Source organism: Antennarius striatus, chromosome 20 (genome assembly GCF_040054535.1).
Source record: "Antennarius striatus isolate MH-2024 chromosome 20, ASM4005453v1, whole genome shotgun sequence".
Classification (NCBI taxonomy): domain Eukaryota; kingdom Metazoa; phylum Chordata; class Actinopteri; order Lophiiformes; family Antennariidae; genus Antennarius; species Antennarius striatus.
In genome coordinates, this window is record NC_090795.1 from 5,964,436 (window position 1) to 5,987,133 (window position 22,698).

The 22,698-nt window shown below is 39.5% G+C and overlaps 1 protein-coding gene across 1 annotated transcript; it reads right to left on the reverse strand.

The window, feature by feature from the left end:
• Nucleotides 1–5,206: 5,206 nt before the first annotated feature.
• On the reverse strand, nucleotides 5,207–10,594 carry si:ch73-206p6.1 (phospholipid scramblase 1). The gene is made up of 7 exons (XM_068304033.1): nucleotides 10,549–10,594; nucleotides 9,862–9,947; nucleotides 9,138–9,180; nucleotides 8,534–8,754; nucleotides 8,277–8,438; nucleotides 7,663–7,824; nucleotides 5,207–7,161 (listed from the first exon to the last, which is right to left on the reverse strand). Exons 2-7 carry the CDS (start codon nucleotides 9,922–9,924, stop codon nucleotides 7,132–7,134), a joined length of 681 nt encoding a protein of 226 aa, XP_068160134.1. The 5' UTR covers nucleotides 9,925–9,947; nucleotides 10,549–10,594; the 3' UTR covers nucleotides 5,207–7,131.
• Between the last annotated feature and the right edge of the window lie 12,104 nt (nucleotides 10,595–22,698).

Below are 22,698 nucleotides of genomic sequence, written 5' to 3' on the forward strand. Positions count from 1 at the left end.
GAGGCCCCCGGGGAACTCCGCAAACTTGAATTTCAGTCATTTTTTAAACTAGACTGAGCACTGAGCAGGGACATGTATGGAACATTGGGTGGTGAGAGTTGACTCTAAAGTTGCAAAGGTGTCGATCCTTATATTTCCAATCAAATGGATCCGTGGCAAATAATTACCAGGGATTTTCATTTTTTCACCACGAGGTTTTCTGAAGGAAACTGCTTTCATCTGGAAAATATAAGCGCCTACAGCACAGAGCCTCATGTTGGATCTTGGCAGGATATGATAGAGAATATGCACTGTCTTGCTTCAACTGGCTCAAGTCGCAAACACTCACCAAACATTTGGAATAGTCGGTCAAATGTGCTCTGGATTTGATTACAGCCTGACAAAATGTTCAAAAGTTATACGAGCGCTTTAATATCCCATCAGAGGCCTCTGCTTGGAGACCCTGGATACTAGAATGTGATGGTGTTCAGTCTTTAAGCTTCAGGATTTGGAGAAGTGTTTAAGTTTTAAGCCTCCATTGAGGTGGCAGTGGTGCTGACAATTAAATCGGTATGCATGTGGTCTTGGTGAGAAAATTACACTTAATTGCACAGAAATTGGCAGATACAGGAGCTGGGAGACACACGGATGTACAGCTGAATGCAGCTGATGATCAACATTAAATGCAAGCACAGACTGCATGGAACCTTCTAACTGCCCGAGTGGGGTACTCTTGAGCTAGCTGTTTCATTTTGGCTTATTCTTGGGCCAAATAAAACCCACTAGACTCCAGCCAACATCTTGCTTATGTTGGTAAAAGACTAAACAGTGTTGCTTCACAATGAGGCCAGACTGTTCATAGTACAGACAGTGGGTGTTTAGGTACAGTTTGAGTTGAATCAGAATGCATGATTCCTTAGTTAGATACAATAGAGAAGCTAAACAGTGAATGGAAACATTAAAAAGAAACGGGACATGAGGAAAAAGACAGCTTCAGCCCTCCTGTTGTGTTTCTTTTTAACTATTTTCTTGTTCCCTGTCAAAAATTACTAATCTATTGTAAATGATTACAAATCCATAGTCATATCATCACCTAATATTGACTGGAGTTCCAACTCATAGACTGGAGCTAGTTCAAGTAATTTCTTGGTTTTCAATCAGGATGATACAATTAAAATATCGCTTTTACTGTGAATAGAAGTAGTCTTTAGTACTTAAACAGGAAGTAGATCACCAAGGGAAGCCATCGACTGGATTAGGTCTTTCCAGTATGAATGAACCCAGGAGACTTGGGTTGAGATAGATCGGGTTGCAGATCGTGCCGTACCGGAAATGACAGATGAATGACATTTTTAGAGTTTGATAGCTTGCAAGTCATCGGAAAACAGGAGGATGTGACAAGTTGTATCATGTCCGGTACTTCATGTGGTCATCACATTGAAGCAGAATGAACTGTGAGCAGACCAGACATACCAGAGTTGTGAGAAAGGTGTTTGTATCATTGAAACATTGTTGTGTGTGTTTTTGACAATTGCCAACAGGTGTGTTTGTCATAGGATTGGAAGCCATTAAGGGTGTGAGATGAATGTGTTTGTGTGTTGAATCAGAGAGATTTGGAGACTTGGTACTTAAACTTTATTATATATTTATTATTCTTAATATTCTTATTGGATACTTGGTACTTGAACTTCATTATGTACTTCTTATTCTCATTGTTCTTCTTATTCTTCATATTCTTACTCTTTTATTCTTATTATACTTGATCTTGTTGTTGTTATTATCTTTTTCTTCTTCGTCTTCTTCTTTTTCCTCTTATTATTATTATTGTTGTTGTTGATAAAATGGTGCCGTGTTCAATGAAACTTTAAAACTTCAATTCAATATAGCTGAAATAATCCTCTGACATTTTTCTTCTCTCCTTTATTTCTGATTCATTTGTCATGTGACCCTCTTTCGTGGCACAACTGAAAAGTTCTGCAGTCGCATTTGTGAGTCACTTATTCCTCCTTATCCTGCTTGAGAACCCGCAATTGTACAATGATTGTAAAAGAATGGGTTTTTATTTTTGGCCCATGCTTTGATCGCTCCATATAAAATGTAATTACTAGTCCAGATCAATGAAAAGGGCAAAGATCCTTTGTAGCGCTCGGCTCGTCTTCACGAGAACTGATCTTACGTCATCCTTTGCTCACTCCTTATGAGGCCACAAGACTACCATTGGTCTAGGGTGTGGCACAGGGGGTTTCTGGGAGGGGGAGATGGAAAAGTGTTTCATCAGAAGTGCATTTAATCATAGACTAAAGAATTTTAACAAGCGCAGCAAATTAATTCACCTTGACTTATCTTTGACTTCGGCCCATCTTTCATCTTTGGTTCAGACTGAGCCTGAGTTTACTGAGAAGAGCTAAGCAGTTTTATAAACATATTATGTAAAGTGGAAGATATTTTCAATTTTCAGAGTTGCATGAGTTCAGTCCTTTGAGTTTCTGCTGGATAGACTTTTTAGGGCTGTGCTCCTTGAAAATTACACACAATGACTTTTTTTTTTTGCCAGCCTTTCATTTGACTGTCATCATTGGGTGGCTTGTTAACCACAAGCCTTCAGCAAGTTTCCTGAAGGAGTGGATTGAGGCTCACATTAATCTCATTGCAGTGCCACCTTAACGCCTTAAAGGTCCCTTCCCATTCAAAAATCGGTTTCTTTTCCTTTCCTTGAGTTGAATTTCGTGTTCAATCATTGAGTGAACTGTTTGCACTTTCAAATGCTAAAAGTGGAACATTTGCCTTTACTTAACAGCTTACTAGCATGATTAGTGACATCACAGTTAACTTTAAAGTCACTCCTGATGCAGTATGTTAAAACATTGAGAATTTACTTCTAAGTTAAATTCTGTGTTGAAGAATTAAACAATCATAACTTCATATTCATTTTGTTTTTAGAATTTTAATGATGTGGGAGGAGTCAAATTAATTTAAATAATTTTCAGTTAATTAAACTTCTGTAGAAGCTATAAACTATCACGTTTTAAAGTTTACTGTATATAAACACACTGTAAAACCGTGCACACATTGTCTCAACTGTTACACTACTACATTCCCTCAAACTCACATGGCTCAGCACACCAGTGTGTGAAGGCAAACAATCATCCCCCTTTTTCTGGTTTGTGTGTGCTCCCTTTCTCTCAGTTGTCTATTTTTCACTGGCTTTATTTGGACATTTGTTTCTTTAGCCATTTGTTGGTCAAAGAAGAACTAAAGCAAAGATACCAGAAATTCCAGCATCTGCTTTCTTTAGTAAATCTTTGTTTACCTCAACATTAGTGCCGGGCTCCAAACGTAATCAGAGAAGTTTGCTTTTTGTTCCATTTATGAAACAGAATTTATATACAGGTAGTTTCCTTGACACAAACAGGGACCTCACTCAACATCTCCTGAATGTGTCCTGACTGCATGACAATACATGGCTGGTGGCTAACGTGTCGTTGTTGGCACTTGCGATATTAACTGTGCGTGTGGAAGACACGTTTCAATTGCTGCAAAACAATGTGTTGCATTATCACAAAATAAATCTCAATGGAGGAAATATCTGTGCTCTCTCTACAGCAAACCTCATCTGCAATGAAGTCAACAAGACAATTAATGCCTGGTTTAGTTTTAATTCAAACCAAATGGAAGAGAATTTTATGTAAACATGTTTTACGATGAGACAATTTCTTTATACAAAAATAATACAGAATAACCATACAGGGGCAATTCACTCACTAAAAGGAGTTCCTACAGAGTCAACGGTTCATCTTATCTTTGCGGACAAAAGATGTTTCTACATACTGTACTTTTGTTTGGAGAAAGCTTCCAGTGTCTTAGTAGAAGTTTGAGGTCAACAGGGGTTCAAATGTACCCACCAAACACCAAACCTGTTTGCTGTACCTACATTACAAGACAGTGTAGAAATTGGGGATCAAGATACATTTCTACATTAAAAGTGCAGCTTAATTTACTGTTTTTTTATATTAGAAAACTGTAAAAATAGAGAAGAAATAAGAAACTTTTGCTAAATACTCATGGCACGTTTAATGTCATGTATATGTATATTATAATGTTTTGCAAGTACAATATTTACTGCATTTGTCATCTTAGTTTAGCATATTAGCATGCTATCATTTGCTGATACAAAACAAAGAGCAGTGTAGGGTTATGATATAACACATATTTGATTATAAAAGTCAAAACAAATTCTAAATTAAACTTAATAATGACCGAAAATAGTAACTCAAAGCTGGACAAACACGAACAGCCGACTGACTGTCACGGTCTTGCCTGGAGCCATGCTGCTTCTATTAGTGAACTGGGAAAATAAATAAATAAATAGATAGATAAAAATAGAATATTATTCCATGTCCTCCCTAACCCTTCTTGGTTAACACTGTTTTCCAACCAGGGTTTTATTAGATATAATGCTGCTGCTGCATAGATTCAATGCAGCAGCTCTGGATCAATCAGGGTAATTATAAAATCAATCATTATGGCAAATGTGATGTTTACTGTGAGTCATAGACGTTCACATCTTAAGGCTGTCTGATATCAGCCCCACTTAAAATGTTGGAAAACTTTCCACAGTAATCTTTTTTTTCTGCGCTGGTGTTTATATATATATTTATTTGTGAAAAACTGTACCACTTCCACCAGAAACAGCCACACTCATTGACACCCCCCCCCCCACACACACACACACACACTCACATACCCTTAGTCACTCTTTCCTTCAATGTGTGATTTAAAAAAGCTTCAAAGCCCATTTTAAATGTGAGTTCTCTCAGTTCCATCCAAGGTTAGCTTCAGGTTAATTGCTTACTTGAAATGGGTGATTATTAAAAGGTCTTGTTTCACTTTTCATAATATCACTCAGGGACATCTTTGCTCAATATAACTGGTCAATCCAATTAGTGTAAGAAAACACATTTACATATCATAAAGACTGTTTGAGAAAAAGGCTTTGAAGGCTCTAAAATGACGGCACTTTTCAACTTATTTTACCAGCAAGGCTCACTGGAATTGCATGACCAATTTACAAGGTCTGGCCACCACTCCACTCATGGTCAGAAACTGTACTGAATGGATAGCAGACCCTGATAGCAAGAGCTATGGATTTTTTTAAAAAAAATTTAAAAGTATTTTGTGTTTATTTCCCAAAAGCCTTTCATGAAAAAATGTCAAACAAATTAAACACATCACAATGATTTTTTATTGAAGTGTTTCCAAGGATTATTTGCACAATTTAAGCTAACTTCACAGAGTTATTTGCATTCATTGCATGACTACATTTTCTCAGTTCACAGTATTAGTGCAAAAGTAGAAGAATAAGTACTTTATTTTCAATATATGTGATGGAACAGCTAAATTCCCCTCGCATCACGTTCTAACTTTAATATTTGGCTTTGAAACACAATCATAGAGCCAGGATGTAGCACCAGCATCTTATACTAGCCACAAATTCAACCAAACAAGACGTGCCAAGGATCAATTTAATCTAATGGCTGGAATGCAATTCAGATTTGCCTAAATTGTACTTTGTAAATAACTTGAGCCATGAAAACAGAACATACTTATTAAACATCCAACTTAAATACTTTATTGTGTATTTAATCTTTAGATCAACTGCTGCTCGAAAAGAGAGAGATAATTCCACTTAAGGTAATTCCACAAACAAGAGTCGATATATTAAAAAGGCGGAGAAAGCACTGCAGGCGCAAGAAACTTTAACTTAACACTGGAGACATGAGTTTTTCCGACTAGCAGCAACAACACTTTCTACAAAAATAAAAGCCTCTTAGTTTATATCTGTTCAAAAAGGCTCAATATGTTCTTATTCAGCCTACCAGAATGACAAGCAACACCATTGAGAAAATCTTTTTACCGCAATGCTACAAAAGAGCACAAAGATAATATCTTTGCTACAATACTTGGCCCTAATGAATTTTACAACAGAGCATGGGCCATGGCAGTATCATCTGCCGTTTAATAGAAATGCAGCTTTTCTTTAACTTTTGCATTTTGGATGTTTGTGGAGCTGCCACAGTTAAAAATTCAACTTGACCCACCAAAATGTATGAAAATGATGGATAATGTGATGATTTATTGTATAATACCTTTTCCATAATAAAATCTGATCCATATATATTATCTGGTGCAGGTGTGTGATGCCTGGAATCAGCAGGACTCAACACAATAATACAGTAGCATGCATCAACCTGAGTTTGTGCAAAAATATACTTTCTCAATAGACATAAATATTAGAATAAAATTGATGGTGTAGGCAGAAACCTGGGAGTTTGTCGATTTGGGCAGCGTAGGATCGTTCTTAAATGTAAAGCTGACTCCCTCTTGTGGACAGAACTGGTATTGCATATCAACCCACAACCCGTATTTCCAAAGAAACAAGCTCCCCAGGCTTGACACCAACTTCTTACGCCACTGAAACACGTGACTGATCGTTTACACTCATAGCACACACACACAAACACACAAATTAAGCAGTGCGCACACATTGCTCTGTTTTGACATATTTTCAAACAAACTGAATTAAAGAATATTGACTATCAGAACTATAAACTACTACAACATAGCTACAGGTAGTGATCTGTATAATTTACACCATCACTGTTTATATGATTAAGATACAACTGTAGTACTATTTGGCTGACTCCTTTTGCATAACATCCATAATGACAACAATCCTGCCTAAACTAACTACAGGACACCTGTCGTGGTTTTAGCCTTCCTGTTCGTAGCATATTAATGTTAACTCTCCTGTAATCTTTAACGTTTGTCTTTAATACTGTAGCTTCTAGACCTAGACAGAAGATAAATGCCCTCCTAAAAATATTTCCTATGTAAAGACGGCACTACGCACCCACACTCTGATAATGTGTTTTCACATCCTGAGCAGCAATGCAATACATAAATAAATACATAAAATCTATTTCATTGTTCATGCAAAACTAGAACATTTAGGTACCTTTCGGTACTTTCTTTAAAAACTTTAACATATCTGAAACTTTCCCTCAACCAGAGCATCTGAAGCTGATCATTATGGTTTCTTGGCCTTGTCCATCCTGGAATGTTGTACTTCTACATAGACGTTCTGTTTGACTCTCAGTTAGTTGTTTCAAAAAACATGAAATCCTGTGTAGGAAGAACAAGAAAAAAGTGTTAATGGAAAACTAACAGCATTAAATTTATACACACCGAATGCCTCTAACTGCAGTTAAACATATCAGCTAAGGTGTGAAAACTATGCACTTACATGCTGCCACATTGAAAACCTGCTGAGATCAGAGTATTTTAGAGCACCAGCGTGGCTCTGCAGTATAAGGACAGGCTGTTTCATATTTGTAGTGATTTAAGTGGTCGCACTGCCCGCAAAATGTGGGCTAAGTTTTAAAACGAGTGGTTGCTATGCAAAATGTTTGACAGCTAGTGAGGAGGAAAGTTCCCCACAAAGGATGGGTCATGTGAGGCTAAGTCTGGATCTGCAGCCACCACATCTTGGCAGTGGTTTCTCTCCTTTTTCTATGACAGAATCCCAAACGGGAATACTACGGGGCTTTAATGTAAAGTAATTATGTCACTATTCTGAAAGCTCACAAACAACTAAACTATAAAATTGTGTGTTACTTCACTTACGATGAGAAAACAGGCACCGATCATCGTAGCCTTCATTTTCACATCCAGGTCCATGGGGAACTTGATGCCAAAGTTGTCCGAATCTGTGAAGGCTTCCCGAAGAAGTCCTGTCCATTGCTTACTGATTTTCCCGATCTTACTGGTTTCATCCATTGTCAGAACCTGCAGAGAGAGCCATAAGGAAAAGAAAATATTAGCATGTGTTGTACTGGGATAGAGATCAGTCCCTAACTTCTGTAGTTATTGGAGAGAGATCATGGAACAAGTCATAACCCCGTCCAATTGCATCCATTTGCCTGCTGCCTACTGGCTCCAGAGCAGCTCTGGAAGACTGAGGACAGTAATATCACGCTTCAGTTATCCCCTCTCTGGGTCCGGTAAAAGGTCTGCATCACTGACCCAGATCTCCTTCACAGCTCAGTTTAATAAAATCGTCTGAGCCGTACAACGATGGCAACACTGTGCCACACAAGAATGCGGCAAACGTCTCCATCCAAGCTACAGCCGACTGTGATTGGAAACATATTTTCTGCTCCGAACCACACGGAGGTTCCCTTAAAAAAAAAAAAGATGTAGTTTTGTTTTTTGGGGTTTTTCTGTTTGCATAAACTCACCTCAAAATCAACATCTGGAAGGCAGCTCCAGCCGCAGAAGGGCCCGTGGATCTTCAGCACAGGCTCGTTGTGTTCGTTCGCAACTATGAATTTAGGGGAGAACGGATGCCACTGTTGTATAACGTACCCCACTGTGTTACCAGGGGGAGACTGCACCTCCAGCTGAGTGAGGGATTGTGGGAGAACAGACCATGTAAAAGCTGAACCAAAGTCACTTTGTAATTTTACGAACGTCGAAAAAGTTATGTTCCGCTCACCTCTTGCAGACAACAAGGGAAGAAGCAGGACATGCATTTGAGCGGCCTGGTGACGGTGATGACTTCCTGTCCGTAGTTATCGAGGACGTGGATGGTGAAGGGGCGCATGGGACCGCAGCACTGTCTGTTCAGACAGTCATTCTCCTCCACGGCGTAGTAAATATTCTGACCCATGACGTTACGGACTTCGTATTTGTTATTGCTTTCGAAGCCAATAAGAGCTGCACGGAAAAAAAAGACACGTGTGAAGATGTTGAAGCTAAACAGAGCCGGCTAAATGTTCCACATGCACCTAAACGCTGATGCCAAAAAAACGGTGGGATGCTGGAAATGAAACAGGAAGGGATTGCTAGTATACAAACTGTCCATGCCTGACTGAAATGAGTTGATGACATCAAATTTATAATACATTAAGAAGGATCAAGATGAAATCAAACATTAAAGTTGACTACCAACTTTTTTCAGGTCAGAATCTGTGAATAAAAAGGGTTGAAAAATTGTAGATTTTTTTTGTTTTATTGATATTTTAAATACCTTTTTTCAAATCAAGGTTTAAAGCACACATAAATATTGCTATAAATCTGTGTGTGTTTCTTTTCTTTACCTTCAACAACCTCAATTTTCTGTTTGATGAGCAGCTGATCCACCTGGAAAACCAGACGACAAGTACACATTTCTGTCATTTAAAGGTACAGTATATTTTTAGAAAAGGAGCTTCAGTTTACTGCTTGACCAGCTGGTCAGTATCCTAAGAATAGTGACGCAAATGAATATTTATAGTAAGGAAAAGTGAGACTTGTTTATTCCTTCTCTTCATGAGCAAACAAACAAACTTTCTGGAGGACTGGACTGACTTGAACTAACATTTATCAGCCACACTGAACAGATAAGATAAGATAAGTTTCATTTAAGTAGAATCTTTACAAAGACTAAGCCAGAGGTCCTGCTGATCCATCAGGAGGAGGATTATTAATACTGGTCGACGCTCTTTTGATACATCATTTGTGTCATCAGTGAAATAATTATCCATGTTTCTGTCATACATTACTCACAAAATGCCATTCTTTAGAGATACACTACTTTAAAAAAATGAAGTAGTAGATTTCTGAATTGAACTTTCACTAATCAACATGAAGATAAAATGAATAAGGAACTAAAATACCATTTTTAATCCTCATATGAAACAAAATACAAAAAAACAACCTTATAATAAACACACAGTGGTGCATTTTAAAATAATATTATCACTATTTACTACTATTACTATTGTTGTTATTCTTGTTGTTACAGTTGAAGTGAAAGAACAACTAACGTAAGCGGACTCTTACCTGAGTCAGGTACTCTAACCCTGGCGGACAGCCTGGTATACTGGACACGGCGTACATATTCATCCTGCCAGCCTGGCGGGAGAGACCTGTCAACAGACGAGGCGTTTCAGGCCACAGCGCCACCTTGTGTTCATCTGCGTGTCACTCATACACAGATGGAGACAGATGGCTGCAGGAGATCAGCGGTTCTTATGTTTCTCCGCCTTTTCAAATGAACAGAACCTCCAGGAGCTCCACCATCGTGTTCGGTCCCACGCCCAGGCTCACAGCCTTGGGGGAGTGTGTGTGTGTGTGTGGGGAGGGGGGGGGGGGGGGCTGACGCAGACCTGACAGGGTGGGCGTCACAGATAATCTCGGTTATGTCTGGAAGTGACGGGATTCTAACGGGAACGCACCTCCCTGAGAAATCCGTTCACGCAATAGGCCAGTAAACAACACCACCCGTCTACGAAATGTAGGTCACATCAGCACACGTCTCTGTGAAGGTGTGAAGAGTTAAATCCCCTCATCGATAAATGTCCTGTCCGACGGACAGGAGCGCGCTGAGGTTAGATGCGCCTACTTTTTCATTCAGAGGAATTAGCGACTTTTTAAACGTGACCATTTGTCAACGCGCGATTAATATACCGAAAATTTAACACTGGCCCTTGAATAAATGGATATTTTATTGTAATCGCGATTACTTACCTGTATTTCACTTGCTGCTTAAAAGAAAAACAGGCCACTCTGAAACCAACACAATGGAATAAACCTATAATTTCATTGGTCAACGTCATTTCCATGCGCCAATGACAAGACGAGGGTCTAGAATAGAATGAAATAGAATAGAATAGAATAGAATAGAATAGAATAGAATAGAATAGAATTGAATAGAATTGAATTTACCGGACTGTCATTTCGCAAATTAGTATTTACTTTTGGCGAGAATTTATGTTCAATGGACGCACGCTTGCAGGATAGTTTTGTGTGTTTCAGAAGATTCGTCGGTGATATATTTTTAAAAATTATTTTTTTACAGAATAAAGTTTGTATTTTTGTGAATTAGGTTTCATACGCTGGAGTTTTTGTTTGTGTGATTTCCTTGGAAAAATTGTCTATGTATTCTCCATATAAACGTCATTCATCGTTCATTCATAGTGCATTCTCCTGTACACTTTCATTAGCAAATATCCAGAGGACTTCCAGAAAATAATCAACTATATTGTAGGTCATAAAAAAATGATGGCAATTTTTAAAAGGTAATCTGATCAGATTGTACTACATAAACGCAATGGTAGGAGAAGTTAAGATAACGACAAAAACAGTTGAAGTCACCTGTGGGATTTTGGTGATGTGTTTACTGTCACGGATCAAACATGAATTTATTAATACAATTTGTCAACGCTTCCCTGCGTTAGAAGATTTATTAAATGTGAACTGATAACGCATAAAATATGTAGGAAATGTAAAATCTCAGAAAAGATTCAATGTAACCCAAAGTAATAATAATAATAATAATTTCACTACATAGTGGGCCTGTTTCACAAAGCAGGTTTAGTGGTAATCCTGGCTATGTTAACCCTGAAATCAGGTGAAAACCAGGGTTTCTGGTTTCGCAATTGGAGGCAACTTAACCCAAAGTCAGAGGAGTAACCTTGACCTGTTTCATGAAGCAAGGTAAACTGAACCTCTGAGATTGTTACCATAGTAACAGACTTTGAAGCTAACCTGGTCGGGAGCAGGTTTTATTCCACAAACCCAGGGTTTCCTCTGATTCTGCCCTTTCACAACCTAATCTATCCTCACATCGGCAGTATAACGAATCACAGTCACGTTTTCACATCCCATCAGGTATTTTGTGTAGCGCTACGTTTAGTTTTTAGTTTTTTATTTTCAAATTTAGTTCTCTATACAACGTGGGTGATGCTCAGTGTGGTTCTATTTGAAACAGCTTTGACAATTTGGTCAATTTTCCTGAGCATAAACCCGTCAGTCATTAAGGAGTTCCACAGGATTACAGGTGAATGATGCAGACATCTGAAAAATGAATTTGAAATTATGTTTTCTTAATGGCATTGTGCTGCAACCTCAGAATTGTATTAGTAACTTTAAATTCTTTAGAATTTCCCAATGTGAATGGCTGCAAAGATTGAACCCACATTCCAATCAAAGGCCCCTCACATAATGAGGCTAATGATGTGAATAGGAAGTCTATTCACATCATAAATGTGCAGGTACATGTAAAGTGACTACTGTTTCAACATGTTAGAGACTACGTCATAGATGAACTAACACCTGTCCAAATCACGTGTGATTGATGCTGCAGACTACATTTCTGGGGTTGCTTCATGACTCACAGATATGTGCTGAGTCTTACCTGAGGAGCAGACCTTGCCATGGTCAGTAAAGAAAATATTTTCACAATAATTCACTTGTCACTCTAATAAATCCAATATACATCAGAGGAAACTTTGATAGCTTTTATCTGGAGGACACAGATTACCCAGGCAACCGAGGCTGCTGAACCCTTAAGAGAACTTCAACTGGGTTTCACTGCAGGATAAGAATCCAAGTGGAGATGACCATAGCTCCAGTTTCCAGTGCTGATTCCAGTGCTTACGTCACCTCAGAATGATTCCTGCGAGGGTCACAATAAAGTCACAATAGACATTTAATTTGGTCATCTTTATTTCTTATAAATACAAAGTTTGTTTTTGTATCATTCCAAAAGTCAAGATTGTCACAGTTAACATGATTCACCATCACCCACCTCTAATTTGTGCTCCAGTATATCTATTTCCAGATATGCACTCCAAATCTGGAGGTCCAAGTATACCATTTCTTTATCTGTTTTCTGTATTTTTTTTTAAAAGCGAATTCTATAACGTTCTTTAACAGATAGCTGAGAATACATGAGGCGGACATTGAAACATACAATTACATATGAATTCCACCGAATGAACCCCTGGTGTTTATTGAACATCTTTGTCACTTGGCAGTCAATGAACAGGGATCCTTCTGCTACTGTCCAGCCTTGCTGTTAAAAAAGCATGAGAAAGTCTCAATACTTCAGTGGAGGCTAAATGTCGCTGTTTTTCACCAGAATGTTAATCAATGTAAAAGGAACTGTCAGTAACATAAAATATTAGACCACCTTGTTTTCTTCAATTTCTTCAATTTCTTGTTAATTTCTTTTTCTTTTTATCAAATAAGAACTCCTGTGTGTATCATGTAACTAACAGACTTTGAATGCCTAAAAGCAGTTACAAGCAGTACAATGCCACAGCTATTGATGTAAAAACTAAAGCAGTTTTGGCTATTATCAAGAAAACCATGCAAAATGGCTAGATTTCACCTCTTGATTTCAGTTCTTATATAATATAGGTATACGTAATGGTATGAATATTCTTGTCAACTGTTTGTAATGTGCATATGCCATTTTACTTTTTTATTTATATACATTAGAAAATTTTAAATAGATTTCATTTTTAAACAGAACTTGGTTTTACTCAGGGTTTGTTAACCCTGCTTCATGAAACTGACCCACTGGAACTACATTCCACACAGTTGATATGCACTTGAACTTCATGTGCGCGTCATTCCGCTGTCTTTCCTCTAGAGGGCAGTGTTGGGCTGGCGATGCTCAACTCCATAGCCATTACTAAGACTAATGCACAAATTGCCTTTTCATTGCAAAACAAAATGGTCACATTGACACACACATACACACACACACACACACACACACACACACACACACACACACACACTGCCCTGCGCACAGTTCGCACACAAAAACATTGACTACTCCGTTACAAATGACATGACGGCGTTAGGTCGGGGTATATCCTTATTTGCGAATACAAATTACCTGATTTCTTCAAGCGCTACTGATTTCTCCAAGAAACCCTAATGAGAACAAATGATGACTCTCTCACAGATCTGCTGACACTTCAGGTGCAGACAACTAAAAACATGTTTTAATTGATTCATCTTACGGTAATTGCCTATGGTGACCTGACATAGCCTAGAAAATACTGCGTGCGCTGTTAAGTGGTGTGTTTTCTCCTCTATAAACAAGCAAACGCATTAAATAATGCATCAATAATTGCTGATTTTTTTTTTCTTGTAATTGGTGTATATTAATATCTTTTTCTGCTATTTTATTAAGCTTTGAAAAACACTACATCACAAGTGAAGTAAAGCTGAACTGTTGGTAGCAACAGGGGCCCTCTTTATCACCCCAACTGCTCGACCGGAACACTGAAACTTATGTTCTTCATCAGTGAGATCAAAACAAAGTGCTGCAATGACTTTGAAATGGCTGCGTTCTGTGCTCCCATCTGAATAAACAGACTGGACAGTCAGGGGTCTTTGAAAGCCAGTCAGACTGTCTTTCTGACTCCAAGAGCACAGTTACTCCCACCGGGGGTTTGTGCGTGCGTGTGTGCGTGCGTAAAATAGAAGGGGGGAAAAAAGAGAGAGAGACAATTGTACAGTCTCTTCTCCCTACATTCCTACCTGTTTTGTCTGTTTGTGTTCTTTTTTTTTTTTTTTTTTTTTCTTTTTTTTTTGTTCGTGAAGGTGGTGCTCTTTACCCGCATGGGTAATCTTTCGTGCACTCCTAACGAGGTTGTCATATTCAGCGCATAATGAGGAGCCTAAAGATGAATGTAAAAACGCCTCCATTACACCGCTTTCATCCTCTTGTTCATTAGGTTAGCATAAGGTTACAATACATTACACCAGTCCCAATGTTCCCCACGCGAAATTGCATGTGTCACCGAGGTTGTGTGTTAGTTTGCCATGATAATGTTTCATGCGCGCACAAAAACACACACACACACGCGGTTACTGTACCCGGAGCTGCCTGGGCTTAATAATCCTTAACTGGACCTCAACATCAGGTTGATACTCATCTTTAATCTGACTTTTTGTTCTCACAGATGTCCACGTCACACACAAACACACACACACACACACACACGCAAATCTATTTGTCATGTTTTCAATCATCTGTGACATTAGCCGCATTCACCGGTTTAGTTATTCCGTCTCTGTGTCTTCACCTCTACCCATCCCTCACCTCCCTCCCTCCCTTCTTCTTCTTTTTTTTTTTTTTTTTTTATCACTCCCATTTCTGCACCCCTGTCAAGTGCTTTGTTTGCCGTGACTTTCCACGGCGTTATCTGAGCGGAGACAGTATGCCTCACCCTGGCACAGGTCCTCAGTTTCCACGGCAACTTTATAATTGTTTTGGACGCGTTCCAAACGCCACTGGATACCGAGGCATTATTGATGTCAAAGGAACATGTATGAAATGAGGAGATGTGGAGGAGTCCATATGGTTCCGTACACAGCCTCACGCACAGCCATTTAACCGGGGTTTTTTTTTTTCCAATGGGAGTTTTGCGATACTGCTGAATAGATCCCACATGTGTCGCATGATATTTCATAATTCCACATCTTTCTTTTACCACAAAAGGCATAATGGCACCGCCATACAGGCCACTGAGCTGAGAGATATATCCTGTATTCATATCTTTAAGTCATTGTCACAGTATGTGCCGCTGGGCTTGAGGATGGTGACCTTACAGAATACAATACGGTCGTGTAAATTTTTTTTCTTCTTCCTTTTTTTCTTTTTTTAATTCGAAATGGGGAAAGTAAGAATGAAGTCCATCTGAACGGAAGAAGGGGAATAAAAGACTGTGGCATCAAAAGCTTTTCGCTTTTTTTTTTCTCTCTAGACATAAAGTAAGTCGCTGCTGGCTTCATTCAACTCAAGTAGTCTTTGTTTTGAGAGGCGCTATGAGTTATCCCAGTGTCACCATAACCATATTTTGACTCCTCCATCCCATCCCCCACCATTTCTCTGTCTGTCTCCACACACACACACACACACAGCTTTGCAACACCTCTGAGCCATGAGCTGTGGCCGCATTAACCACTACACTGCAACACTCATTAAAATAACATATAGTGTCAACATCACTGTGGCCCAAAGTGGTTTTAGACCCCAAAATGCTCCGTCTCAACTCACAAATCCACGTCCTTCCCTTAAAATCAGAGAATTATCCTCCGAGCTGCAGGTTTTCTTCTTACTCTCCTGAAACTCGGACTCTTCGGGAGCGAAGATATCGCATAATGTGTGATAAAACTGAACTTAAATGAGGCCCTGACTGATCTTTTTTCTCTGATCTCAAGCCTCCCCTCCCTCTGCTTAATTTATGATCTGCGAGGAGGAACCCAGGGAGTGAGAAGTGAGTGAGGCTGGTGTGAAAGCCCTGAATAGAGCCGGGGCAACAGGCCCTCCAAATAACACAAAAGAGGCACCACAGCTGTTTGGAGGCAACACAAGCCTTCATGAGGCACTGTCTTGTGCTCCGAGCCCCCCCAGACTGGCAATCATGCTGACTTTGCGGGGTGAATAGTCAAATGAATACTGTAACACAATCATCACGTTAGATTTTATGGTTAAAAATCCTTCCAGTACAGACAGAATAAAGAAGTGACGTGTCCAGATTATAGTACGTCAATGTTATTTGATTAAATTCCACCGTTTTTTTTGTCACTGATGTTAATGATTGGCCCTTAGCGGCTCACTAAAAAGAGCGTTCATACTGTGACATTTGCCTTTGAGTTATTTGACCTTTATTTGATGCTAGCTACCGAAACAAGAAGGATGCAAATGAGGTGAGAAAACGGATTGAGCCTTCTGTGTTCCATAAGGAGAGCCAACCACAACAGATCACCTCTGCAGACGGGCCGGATCGCTGGAGGAGCCTGCTGAGTGGATAGAAAGTGTCACTGCGAGCTCGCCGTCGAGCACCGCTTACTGACCGTCAACTGCAGCTAAAAATGATTTCAGAACCCGGGGTGAGAAGTTCAAGGCGCTGTTTTTTTTCTCCACCAGTCCGAGGGAAAGGTGCTGTCACCATTTCTGGGCCTGTAATAATTTATTCCTCCCTTTGCAAAACGCTTTGGTTTCTAGGTCCGATGTCTGCTTCTTAGTTTTGCGCTGAAGCCCATTAGTTGGCCACATGTAGGACATGTGTGAGCTTTCAGAAGGATGAGGCTCGTCATATAACTTAATTGCAGCCTGCTTTCACCATCAGGACGATGTCGGACGAGACAATAATGTGATACTTCCTGTCGAGCATCTTTTTGTGTTTTTGGTGTGCCAGTTCGGCAATGCGATTGTGCACTGGAAACGGTTTTAGATTAGAAATTTCACACTCAGATTTCTAATACATTTTCCTTCTCAGGTGCAAACAGCTTAGACTCCTCTTCCTCTCATTCTCCCCGTCTTTCTCCCATCCATCCCGAGGAGCGCATCCGGAGCCATCTGCAGACCACAATCCATCCCCAAAATTCTGGAGATCACAAAGGTGCTATTTTTCAAAGCTGTCCTCATCCACCTCCTGCAGAGGGTGTGCGGATGCGGTTCAAGGGAAGATGGAGAAATTCTGAGGCCTTGAATCCCCCCCCCCCTCCATCACCAGCCTCCTTGGGGGCAGCCCTTTGAGGGGTCTGTATAACATGGGGTTACTGCTGATGGTGGTTGGTCGATGGAGCATCAAGCAACCGTCTTCTCTCGAGGTTTCTGTTAAAATTCTGGTGATGATAAAATCAGACAAATACAGATGCAGCAAAGGGAGAGTCTGGAGCGGGCCTGCATTTTGATCTGTGATGGATAGAGGGTGCTCAAAGTCTACGTTTGACTAAAGAAGGTTCGGGGCAATGCAACCCCACACTGCTGCCTTTCCTTTCCCTTCCCCCCCCCAAAAAAAGAAAAATACAATCACCCTCTCCATTTTAGTTGTTTGTTTTTTTGGTGCTCTATGCTTGCAAGTTGCCAACACAAAATGAGTCCTCCGTCCAGTAATGTGGTCTCTGTTAAAAAAAAAAAAATTTAAATTAAATTAAAAAAAACTAAAGGAAGGGAGTGAAAAAAACAAACATGAAAACTATGAAACGTCCAGTAAATGGATAAAGCTTGCAGAACATGCAGCTGTTGTGGTGCCATCCCGTTGTCTGGCAGGTTTTGGGGGGAGGGTGTATGCAAGGTAGAAATGGGACAGCCATGACAGTGTGGTGGTAATAGCATGAGAGGGTTCGCAGCACCTGGTACTCACCTCTTTCTCCAGAGGGTCCCCGTGGACACGGTGTCCTGCCGGCACACTGTAAAACTTGATTATGGAAAGCACCACCACGCTGAGACTGATAAAATGAAAAATAGGGGATGTTTTTATTTTCAAATTTTGGCTGTGACAGCAGAGGAGGGGAAGAAATTGTTGCACAAATAATATGTTTATTTTGAGTTTCCTCCTAGATTTCAGACAAATGTTTGCGGTCCAAAAACTTTTTTTCAGTTCTGAATAGTAAGTCGCTCCCTTTGTGGCATCGATGGATGATTTTATAGCACTCAATATTAACAAATGTAAGTTTTTCTTTTCGTTCAGGGTCTAAATGATGTCCACATTATTCATTTGAAGAATCCGTTGGGATTTTATTTTAATAAAAAAAGAAATCATTACCTTTATGCAGCGGCTTGCATCTGAAAATATGACATTTAAAAATAACAGTTCAAGAGTGAAAAAAAAAAAGTTTATTTTCAATTCAGTGAACATTTACACAACTTACTATAATTTATGTCTGCCTATCAACTTAGGTTGTGTTATCATTTCACCTTTTGAACTGATGATGATTAATGATTTTCTATGTCTTCGCTCAAACAAAGCTCCTAACAAACAGGTCAGTCTGCTAGTCTCTTCCGCTGTTGAGGAACTGCGTTGAACGCAGCTCCACCAGATGGTTACAGCGAGGCGACCACCTTACCCGGTGTGAGTCTGTGCCAGTGCAAAAGCGCAAAGGTCGGCACAGTTCAGAACTTCTCCTCGGGCCGTGGTACGTGAGCCTCAGCATGGGTACGACGCGCTCGGGTCGGCCCAGAGGAGCCTCAGCGCCTCACAATGCTCCTCTGTTTTGTTTTTTAATTTTTTTTCCTATTTCATTCTGTCTTTGTCTTTATTTCTGTTCTGTAAACACACACACACTCTCTTTTTCTCTGACAAGCATGCACAAACACACAAACACACACACACACACACACACTCACACGCACACTCATACACGTACACCGAAGACTTCTCTCCACGCTGTTGGAAAGACAAGGGTCACTGACTGGATGCTCCCAGCTGAGTACTTCAGTTCAGCCCTTCTCTGAAACACACACACACACACACACACACACACACACACACACACACACACACACACACACACACACACACACACTGTGTTAATGTCTTTTTCCATGCTGGCACCCTGTGCAAAAGCTCTGGCGAAGCTGCAGTCTACATTTGTCTGTGAAACTCGAGGATTATTGAACGTGTTTCCTTCCAATCAATAAAAATGTTTGAGAAATGCGTCTTTAAGCAGAGGAGTGAACGTTTCCTCCGTTACTAAGCGCAAAATTCTTAACAGTCAATATTGTCAATATTTAGGTAATCTTTTGCAAATTCCAATTAAAATTGCATCCTCTTCCAGAATAAAACCAACAGACGGTGTTTCTAATTAAAGCAAAACAATAAAGTCCACTTTTGCCGTTGCTCTTATGCAGTTGGAGATTATAATGTCTCACAGAACACACAACTGAGATCAAATTCTGTCTGCATGCAAACCCCAAGCGCAGCCTGAGTAATGACTTCTTTCTTTGTGTAGTTGTTGTTTTTTTTATATATATATATATGTATTTATTTTTGCAATAAGTGCAACCGTTAATGTTTCAGGAATATGGAAACCAGACTCAAGACATTTGAAAATGCGGTTTATGCTTCAAATGGGTATTTCCTTTGTGCTACAGGGAACATCCTGCAGGGACTTCTTTCTTTATTTTACTGCTGTTAATGTCACATGTGTGTTTATTTTTATGCTGTGTATTGTTGGGGTTTTTTTTCTGATGAGTAGTGTTGTGTTCTTAATTAAGTGGAGGACTCTAAATAAGCCTTTAAGGCATTTTTCCTCTCCTGCAGTCTGATTGCTATCAAATCTACGTCTCTGCTTACTTTGTATTAATAAACTGAACTAAAACTGATGAGCCGGGAAGCTCATAAAGGTACCAAGTTTCACTTTATGACCAGGCAGACGTTTTATTCTATAGCAAATCGTAATAAAATAATGTTTAACTAAACACAGACATAAAGTATTGAGGCAGTGGTTAAATTCTACTTTAGTGATGGCTTTAAAACTCACAGAACTTCTACTTCAAACTGATGGACCGTGCTTGGAAGATGATTCGATCGACAACCTCTCGATGCTCCAGTGAAATAATTACAGCTGCGATGCTGCAGTATCGATCAAAAAACACAGTGATCCCGTAGCCGTTAATCATTTGTGTCAAAACTGGAGAAACATAAGCCAAGCAGGCAGCACGGGGGGTGTGCAGAGGAAGTGGAATGCATGAGAAACGGGGGAGGTTGATCCCTCGGCTGTTTGACGTCAGGCATCCATCTACTGGTGTTATTCCTTAATCTGATTCACTTGGCTGCTCAACAGACCAGCCTTGCCTGTTGGAAAGGTTTCATGTGTGATGGATGCTATTGTCAGAAATGCCAAGGTCAATATGCGACGAAGTCACAAAAAAAAAAGACTTTCTTATTTCAAAAGTGCTTCCCATGTATCATCATCTCTGCAATCTGACCTTGGTTCCCTCTGTAATAACATTCAGAGGGAGGACAACCGCTGGGTGCATGATCATGGGCTGGCGTTGATCTTTAAAACGGGTCACGGCGCGCCGGAGAAGTAACCCATGTCACTCATGACAGTATGCAGGCGTTTTACTTACAGTAAAATAGATTTGGAAATGTACTGTCTGTCTGGCATGAAAGCTGGAGGACAATTATGTCTTGATTTGAACATCTTAACAGAGGGGCCCAGCATTCGACGGCACGCTGTCTGTGCGACGGCAATTAGCTGATATCAAGGCACATCATCGAATCATCGCGTAAACAGATTTACAGTAATGAAATGTTAATTTTAGCAAATGACAAACAATAAAGGAGAACTTATCGCATAAACAGGCATGAAATTTAATCGAAGTTTGTCAGTTTGACTGACAATCTCAGCCATATACTTCACATTATAGGATTTACTCAACCACAGAACCATTATAACCTAATCATCATGAGTAGTTATGAATGCCGTGTAAATAATCGGGTAACTTTTGACAAGAAAAAGAAGTAAAAAAGTTAGATTTTCTTCTCAGTGCATCCTGAAATAAGAAGAACATGTGCTGATTTGATCCTATTCATTTCAAGCTTTAGCAGAGCATTTTAAACACCCTGATTATGAATGACACAATCTTACTGCAAATAAATTAGTTTTTATGAGATTAAATAATCCATATTTCTGCAAACCCTGCAGACGTGTTCATTGGGTGAAAGATGGTGGAGGCCACTGTTGAAGACCGCCTCAAGTCACATTATAGCATCTTTGAAGTAAAAAAAAGCACATTTTAAATTAATCATCAGGACAATTTCTTCACTAAGTAACTTTTGTGTCTGTCTTAACAAACATAAAATTGAAACATCAAACAATTGGGCATAACTTAAATATATGAAATATAAGTGTGTCTAAGAAAGTTTATGCATCTGCGGTCACTGAGGTTTATTCTGGCCGTTGGATTCATTCTGGAGAAGGTCAGAATGACAGCAAGCAAACACATTTTGTGATTGGAGTTACTGGAACCATTACACCACAATTCCCACCTACCACCACAACTAATGACTTAATTGCTGATTGTTTTAATGGGACTGTCTGATGATAGTTTAAGAATCGACACATCATTTAGGGTCTGTTATCAGCCAGCGGGACAGACTTCACATTACGAGTCCGTTTTTTTCCAGAATTGTGTCAGGAAATGGTGTTTCCCCCGTGTGGCTTCTCCTACTGTCCACTGACTCACCTCTCTCACAAGGGAAAATGACCTTTTCAGACCCCCCCCCCCAACACACAGATACACACACACATAGAGTTAAATATGCTCACAGGAAGGAAAAAGAGAGGGAAAAATCTGTCTTTAAGACTCTATACCACGCACGCTGTTTCTGCTCTGTCCAGTTTGATTTTTTTTTTTTTCATAAGGCCAGGAGGAAAACAAAGATCCCAAGTCTTGGAAAATGACTTCAATTAACCATAAAGTTAATCACTATTGCTCAGAACAAAAGTCAAGCTGCGAAATCCCTTGATGGAAATTGTTATAATTGCCCTAACAACTGGAGTGAGTATTTCTCTGTGCTTAATTACATGTGACTTAATATTTAAATATACCATTTGCCGGTTTTAAAGTATCTTAATCACAGTCATTAATTTTCGGTCTCTAGCATTTGGAGTAGTGGGGAAGCAGACACACACCTTTTACAGTGAGACTGGTTACATGTGGCAGGTAACGTTGGTAGAATGTCAGGTATGTATTATGCACGAGGAGCTGCTGACAGGTCCTGTGTGCCCAGACGTGAACAGGTAATTGTGCTTTCCTCGTACAGTAGGAGGTGGGGAGAAACCGGTAACACGCCAGCCTTCACGATCTGGTGGCTCTAAAGCCTCCATTATTAATATATGAATATAGTATCTAAAACATGTTTAAAAGCGTTTTCAAAATATGTAAATACGTGTGAATATATGTATGTCATAGAATGGAAATTTTCATCACTACAAAAAAAAACAAGTGTAAATTGTTGAGGTAAAAGTCTTTTTTTTTTTCCTCTTTTATTTCTATCAAATTCCGTTTAATTAGAAATGAAACAATCAACTGATGATTTGGTTTGCTGACCGGATCAATGTTTTTAACAAAAT